The 7,811-nt window shown below is 51.3% G+C and overlaps 4 protein-coding genes across 4 annotated transcripts; 3 read left to right on the forward strand and 1 right to left on the reverse strand.

The window, feature by feature from the left end:
- Positions 1-434: 434 nt before the first annotated feature.
- On the reverse strand, positions 435-896 carry A1O9_01356 (uncharacterized protein; the record flags this gene model as incomplete). Its single annotated transcript, XM_013410515.1, has 1 exon — positions 435-896. The coding sequence occupies one exon, from the start codon at positions 894-896 to the stop codon at positions 435-437; it is 462 nt and encodes a 153-aa protein (XP_013265969.1).
- Positions 897-1,063: 167 nt separating this feature from the next.
- On the forward strand, positions 1,064-3,274 carry A1O9_01357 (uncharacterized protein; the record flags this gene model as incomplete). The annotated part of the gene is made up of 1 exon (XM_013410516.1): positions 1,064-3,274. The coding sequence occupies one exon, from the start codon at positions 1,064-1,066 to the stop codon at positions 3,272-3,274; it is 2,211 nt and encodes a 736-aa protein (XP_013265970.1).
- Positions 3,275-4,414: 1,140 nt separating this feature from the next.
- Positions 4,415-4,831, forward strand: A1O9_01358 (uncharacterized protein; the record flags this gene model as incomplete). Its single annotated transcript, XM_013410517.1, has 1 exon — positions 4,415-4,831. One exon carries the CDS (start codon positions 4,415-4,417, stop codon positions 4,829-4,831), a length of 417 nt encoding a protein of 138 aa, XP_013265971.1.
- A 1,734-nt stretch (positions 4,832-6,565) lies between these two features.
- Positions 6,566-7,594, forward strand: A1O9_01359 (alcohol dehydrogenase; the record flags this gene model as incomplete). The annotated part of the gene is made up of 2 exons (XM_013410518.1): positions 6,566-6,939; positions 7,006-7,594. The coding sequence occupies 2 exons, from the start codon at positions 6,566-6,568 to the stop codon at positions 7,592-7,594; spliced, it is 963 nt and encodes a 320-aa protein (XP_013265972.1).
- Positions 7,595-7,811: the final 217 nt, after the last annotated feature.

The raw sequence follows: 7,811 nt of genomic DNA on the forward strand, positions 1-7,811 counted from the left end.
AATCCACGATTAATTGGGTTGTACGATTGATCGTCATCACAAGCTCTGCCAGGATCCTGGTGATTCGGCTTGAGCTGCCGGGGATGAATGGCAGACGCAGCAGTAACAGTGTCAATGCTAATGGTACATGGTAGTCTCAATAGCCTTGCTTTCGCTCCTCAACAGGGCAGCAAGCAGCAAGCACCTTCAATCGAACACATTCATTCATTCACTCTCCACTGCAAGTGAACAGGATGGCGATCGCCACCTCATCGCTGGCTTCTCCATTCAGCAAGTGTTGCTGGTCCACCAACAATCAACACATTTTGGCTGTCAGCGTCTTTCCCAAGGGACGTCCCTTGATAACGAGACTCTTCGCCAGTCTTGCTGTGTTTTTTCTTTAACGCTACACTCAATCACCAGTCAGTCATTTCTCCTCGCAAAATTGTGCCCCGTCAAAACTGACCTGTCAGATAATCTTCTTGCTCATCTAGTCCAGCGGCAATTTCCTCAACATTTGCATCGTCGCCAAATCCCGCAACTCTTCGGATTCCCTTGTTGACGGGTCCATGAGCCCAGTTCACAAATCCCTGCACTCCACGCAAGTCCTCGAAAGGAACCATCACCCCATCAATCTCGACGTCGCCCTTTAAGCTTTCCTCCACGGCACTCATCTGCGGTACCAGTGCTCCGGCTTGAGTCAACGCAAGCCGCACATCTTGAATAGTCGGGACATGATCGTTGTGGGTATTGAAGGCATTCTGAGCCGTAGAAGAACCAAGAAGAACCAGATACCTCGCAGCGAGGTCGGTGATGGTGTCGACCACTGCAGGGCGAGAATACCCAAATCCTGCCGCACGAAGCACCTGAAGAACTGCTGGGCGCAGCAGCGCTGTTTGAAGATCGGGCGAGGTCATTGTCACCACGTTGCGCTTGCTGCAAGATATCCGCTAAGTGAGGTGACAAGGAAGAGAAGGCATTGACTGATGAGTCCAGTGGCGCTACGTCACAGAGGGAGCTCCCACTGAGAATCAATTCAACCAAACACGACCCAACACTTAGTCCATCTCACCCAGCAAGCACGATGGCCAGAAAGACGGCAGCAGTGAAGCCCAGACTCGCCAAGCCGATTGTCACTTCTACTGTCAACCTCCCAGCCAGTACCTTTATCACACTGAAAGTCTCTGCTCAGCGCCTGAACGAATATCTTAACTCCACTATTCAATTCCAACCAGAAACAGATATCCCTGCGCAAGCGGAAGAAGATAACGACAGCATGAGGACACGGGGAGCGTGGGACAAGAATTTGGCCAATTCGCAGAGTAGTCTGAATCTCGGCGGTGGACCGCCACTCCGTCCCGCCAATCATCCTGACTATGACTTTGATCCATCCCTGTCAGACTCCCTTCCGCGCCAGCCAACAAACAAGCCCAGCCTAAAGCCCAGGCTCCAAATTCCGGTGCAACACAGAGCAAGACGTGCCAAATCTAGACTCGTAGATGTCGATGACAGGCGTGATGCCTCGCCTGCCTCTACCACCTGCGAGGAGAGCACCCCGGCCGCCTTCGAAGCCGCCTCTCACCCGCATTCCAACGAAGAGAATGAATCTCCAGAATCATCTGACATAGAAACAGGTGCTAGAGCATCCCAAGAAGTCCACAAACCACGCATCCAGGCCGATGTCGAGATGGCCGATCCTCCGCACAAACCTCAACGTCCAACCTTGAAACTCAGCTTCAGCAAGCCTTCCATTCCCCAAGCGAACAATACACAGGGTGCTACGCAGACCCCAAACCCTCAAAGCGCTGTCCGTACCCCTTCCATCAAGCTAAAACTGGGCGGGACGCCCCTTGGACCTTCAACGCCTGCCAGCGCAAATGGAGTCAAGCGAAAGAAGAAGCCATCGGATGCGGCGACACCAGCTTCAGCTACCAAGAAGCGTAAAATCCAAAAGGGTGCAGACCCACTGGATCTGGAAGGTGGAACGCCATCACAGCCGTCCGCGAGGCCAAAGATCACATTCAAGAATACTTCCACCTCTGTCCCCAACTCTGCTCAGACTCCAGCACCAGTGTTGAAGCTTAAATCAAAGGGCAAGATTCCAAAGCGTCCCCCGGGTATGGGATATGACTCGGAACTAGAGGATCGAGAGCAAGACCCGGTCATACTTGAAGGGTTCATTCTACGGATGGAACCAGGTGCTGATTGCGACTTCCTCCGCAAGCAGATAGAGGAAGGCCGGGTGGGCGTTCCCCGTATCAAGGGTGGCCCCGAAATCACCTTGCGCATGCTGGACACCTTGGGAAGAAGGGGGATCATGGTGATTAGGGGGAACAGATATGCTACGACGCTAGTGGATCTTCCTTGTATCATCGAGGGCATGAAATCTTGGGACAAGAAGGGATGGATGAAAAGTACCGACATCTGCCAAATGTTGCTAGTTCTTGGAAGATGTGCATCGGACGACGAAGCGAGAAACTATCCATTGCCACCAGACGTTGATCCCAAGACCTACCAATACGCCCATGGATTGACTGCACCGATGAAATGGGTTCGCAAGCGACGATTTGCGCGAACCAAGCGCGCCAAGGTGGACGACATTGAGGCGGTTGAGCGACGCGTAGCGGCTCTGCTGGAGGCGGACAAGGCAGCCGCAGCGACTCGGTTTCAACTCCACGACAGCGATCCACGACTCATTGAACAACCTCCTAGTGAGGACTTCTCAGACGAAGGAGACGATGAGGATGCAGAGGCCGAGGACGATGACGGCGGATATTTCCCTATTGTCGATGAGCTAGACGATGATGCGGTGAATGAATTCCAAAATTACTGGGAATCAGAAGGCGAAGGTGATGAGAACGAAGCACCCGCAACAGGCACTGTCATACACTCCCACACTAGTCTGCAACCTCCTGATGCATTCGACTCGTCCATTGCAGTCACCAGCAACTCTGCATCTCCTTTGGTCACCGCTGCACAGACTCCAGCCTCAGGTGCTGGTCACTCTTCCGGTGATGAAGATGCAGAGGGCGATGAGGATGACGACGACGACGATGACGATGAAGAAGAACGCGACGATGATCAGAAAGAAGAGGACGAGCAGATGCGCCGAGCCAAAGAAGTGATTGCAGACTTCAAAACCAAGATCAAGCAGCAACTTGAGAAGATGAACGCTCCAGGGACGGTCCTCATAATGAAAAGGAAACTTGCGACTTCGATACAAAATCTAAGGGCAGACATTGTCCAGAGAAAGAAGACGGCGGGAATACCTCTGGATGAAGAGGATGAAGAATAGCTGTCTCATTGTTTGCCCAGGCCTTGAATCGGGTTGGGGCTTGTACTCACAGAATTAATCCGCAACGAGGTTGGCCATCGGACATAGAATGGATCCTCAAGCATTTCTTCAAATACAATGATACCATTTAGCACTTGTTCGATTCCTGTCACGTGCCAGTCTGGCGATACCATGTTTCCCGTTTCAGGCCAAGACAGAGTTGGCATGGCCGCTAATGGAAGGATTTCGAGGAGTATTCTACTGGAAGTTTTGTCAGGGCATCCTCACACCGTATCTGCTTCCTATTCAACAGCCACCACCTCACCGCCTCCCTGCTGTCCCAGTTCCGAGCAAGTACAAGAGTGACCCGTGTCTCATAATGAGCGTTGGGGTTGCTTCTCGTGCAAAGCTTGTGGCAGGCTCTACCTCATCCACAACCCGAGTGCTACCATTCTCCCGCTCACCAGGTTCCGAGATGTTACATGCCAATATGGCGAAGCCCCTTTTTGGCATTGACCTGGGGTGAGCACCGATGATGGGCTATATTCCTCTGCACTGTTTTAAGCCTCGGGGTACTATTTTATGGTGACGATCAAGTCTGTTACACCGGACTGCTTGGAATGAAGAGATTTGTGGCTGACCATAGCACAACCCACGACGATACTGGTGGCCATGTGGTCTCTCTCCTTAACAACGACCTTCATCTCACTAACTTCGTCCGTTATCTACGTTGGCGAGCTCCCGGGTATGTGGTCGGAGCCCCTACCAACGACCACTTCGGTCGAAAATGTGCCTTCTTTTGTGCTTCTGTGTGTGCCATTGAGGGATCGGTGATAACGAAAGGCACCGAGTCTATCAATTCTACCGATTCTTTCCGAATACCGATGGGCCTACTTACGTTGTTGCCCCTAATCATGCTTGCAAGTTTTGTTTTCCATATACGAGTCACCTGTTTGGTATGATCGCAAGAGCAAGATTGAAAGCGCGCGCAAGGCTCTCAGGAAAATCAAACACAGCATGCCCAATTACACGCCCGACAAATAGATAATCTGACTTAAGCATATTGTTGAAATGGAGAGATTTCGAGACGCCCAGTCATCCTGGATATCAACATTGAAAGATCTAATAGAATCACGAAAGGTAATTTATTCATGCGGTGCCATGGTCGCTCAACAAATCAATGGGGTTCAATTTCTCTACTCCTGTGAGGTGGTATTTGCCCAGTCAATCGGGATCAAACAAGCTTGCACGATCTCAGTCACCACGAATACTCTCTGGGTTGTCGCAGTCGGTATATCAGTCGTTCTGGGTAACAACTCGCCTCGGCGGACCAATCTGATAGTCACCACAATCATAATGCTGTTGACATACATCATTATCGGCGGCTTCGGTGCCGGTCCATATACCAAAGCCAGTTTCAGCACGACCATAGTTGCTATCTCTTACATTATCATTGCGGCCTTCAATTTCAATTTCGGACATGGGCCTTTGACCTTCACAATCGCATCAGAAATGGCGGTTGGCCGGAATCGCAGTGATATCATGCCAACCTCTGTTGTCTCCTTCTTCACGGTCTAGGCCATTGTTTTGATGAACTTCTACATCTACTATGACAGTAAACTAAGTCCGATGATTAGTTTCGTTTACGACGGCACGACTTGTATCACCATGCCCCATGTCTGATTCTGTGTCTGGGAGACCACCGGGAGTAGCCATATAGAGATTGAGATGTTCTTCCAAGATAGAATCAATGTGCGAGATTGGCGAACACACCATTTCCAAGGACTCAAGGCCGGAATCGGAGATTCTGAACAGGCGGACCAACGGGACATTTCAGGAACCAAATCCACGGCAATCGAAAGTGCGGACAAAGAAAAGAGCTTCTCTCAAGAAAGTAGCGGCACTACCAGTGGAAAGGCTTGGATGATAAACTTTTCGGCCATCGTTAGACTGGGAGCTTCATCCCGTCTTGAGTCGACGAGGGGTCTCTCTATTCCAGTTGGAATTTGAAAAAGCGACATGCCCTTGCGGCGGTGTTTTGAGGGAAACTGGAATATGGGACAGTGTGGAATCGAACGTGGTTTGAAGGGTCATGAGGGCTGGACGTGCGTCGGCCATCAGGTCGAATGGGTACTAGAATGTTTCGTTTAATGCATGGACAGCTACCAGGTTTTATTTCCGGTCAGCTTGTACCAACAGGCTAGGAGCTAAAAGGCGAACCCGTCACATTTGATGACCGTCGCCAATCACTTACCGGTCTTAAGTTGCTAATCCCAACCAGCACTCCCTTTCCATCAAGTTTTACCGCCCTCGGTTGGACGAGGTCAAGTGGGGCTAAGGATGTCCGCTCGATGCCGCTCGATGCCGCACTTGGTTGGCTAATCAACCTCTCTATCGAGAAGGGGCCAGCAAGTTTAAGCCTCGCTTCATCGAGAGAGCGCGACGGAAATGACGATTCACGTGATATGACCTCGATCGTCCGGGTTCGTCCATTTCATGTTCGCCTCTAATTGGTCGGCCCGGGAGACCTTTCTCCACGTAACGGACTTCCAACGGGTGAGATGCCATCAAACTCGGTATTCTTCCTGACGAGACTGGATCGGGCCATCCATTCTCTCGTTTATTCGCTTGGCCATAACGACCATGAGCAGGATATGCCTACACGGCTGAGCTCGCCCCACCTTCGCGTGAAAGGGAGCAGTGATGGTATTCAGACTGTTTGCTTAGCTCCAGAGCTTGATATCTCCATGGCGAGCCTTACCATTATCTCCGACTCTCGGCAGTATACTGGCATGGCACCCCAAGCTCGATTTTGACATCATCAACCTAGTCCTGAATCCAGGGAGACTCTGTTTCCACCGCGGTTTGAATGTACAGTCGTGCTCCTTAAGGTTCTCCATTCAAACTTATTTAAAGCGGGAGAAATCCCCCTCCTGTGTCCCAAATCTCAATATCAAGGTTGGACATCATTGTGATACTATCTCGCGGCCACAGCTTACGTTCGACAAAGTCTGACGTCTATCCAAGTCATCAAGCGAAAATGGCTCTTCCTAACCCCCTTCCCACCAGACAGCTGGGTGCATCAGGACCAAACATTCCGGCCATGTCCTTTGGATTGGTGAGTCGGCATTCTTGTTTCTGTCGTCTAATGCCAGCACAAGTCCTTTGAGCCTCGCGTCAAACGCGAAAGTACGTTGTTAGTTGCCGAGGACTAAATGTCGATCCCTGCCAACACGTTCTCGACACCAACATCCCATTTGAATACCTTTCATTCTTATTCCATCGACACGAAACTAACCGAAACATCCAAAGATGTCCCTTGCTGGGGTATATGGTCCTGCTGGAGATGATGAAGAGCGATTCAAAGTCCTAGATGCTGCCTACGAGCTGGGTGCCCGCCATTGGGACGACGCCGACGTCTACGGTGACACCGAAGAGCTTGTGGGCAAGTGGTTCGAACGAAACCCAGAGAAGCGAAAGGACATATTCTTGACGACCAAGTTTGGCATTGCGGCGTTCGATGTGAACAGCATGACCATACGAAGTGATCCGGAATACGTCCGATCAGCCGTCGAGAGCAGCCTCAAGAAGCTGAAAACAGACTATATTGACCTGTACTACTGCCACCGCGTCGATGGGAAATCCCCAATCGAACAAACGCTCAAAGCCATGGTGGAGCTGAAGAAGTGAGGCCAATTTTTGCTGGTACAGCCAGAGATCTTGCGCCGACGCTAACTGAACTATCATCTTAGTGAAGGGAAAATCAAGTACATTGGCCTTTCCGAGGTCACCGTCACCACACTTAAGCGGGCGGCCAAAGTCCACCACATCGCCGCCCTACAAATCGAGTACTCTCCCTGGGTTCTGGACATCGAGCGCAGCGTCAACGGCAACCCTCCCATCTTCAATACCTGCAAGGAACTCGGCACCGCAATCGTGGCATACAGCCCTCTGGGTCGCGGGTTCTTGACCGGAACTATCAAGTCCCCCGAAGACGTGCAGAACGACTGGCGCGCGTCCGTCCCCCGATTCCAGAAAGAGTTCTTCGACAAGAACATGGAGCTGACCAACAAATTCAAAGCTTTGGCCGAGAAAAAGGGTCTCACCGCCAGTCAACTGGTGTTGGCGTGGTTGATGCGACAAGGAGAGCTGGTCCATGTGCTCTTCGGCACCCGGAGTGCCGCTCGGCTCAGGGAGAATCTGTTCGCGGTCACGGTCGAGTTGAGCGACGAAGAAGACAAAACCTTGCGGGCCCTGTCCGAGCAGGCGCAGAACATCGGCGAACGGTTCCCCGACGTTTTCGCTGACATGATGAAGGGCGAGACTCCTGAGCTGAAGTAAAGAGAAAGGCGTTCTGGGAAGCCCTGGTTGAAAATCGAAAAGCACCACCAAAAAAAAAAGAGGGGGAGGACATTGGGTGAAAATCCTGGCCGAAGAAAGCATTTGTGCGGTCCGTTTGGCCTTTGGAAATGAGACAATAGTATTGTCTTCCGAAACTGTGACCCAATATGTACAGACCCGTATATACACCGTTTATAATACTTCCTTCACGGGCAAC

The sequence above is a fragment of the Exophiala aquamarina genome (genome assembly GCF_000709125.1).
Source record: "Exophiala aquamarina CBS 119918 chromosome Unknown aczIA-supercont1.1, whole genome shotgun sequence".
NCBI classification, from domain to species: domain Eukaryota; kingdom Fungi; phylum Ascomycota; class Eurotiomycetes; order Chaetothyriales; family Herpotrichiellaceae; genus Exophiala; species Exophiala aquamarina.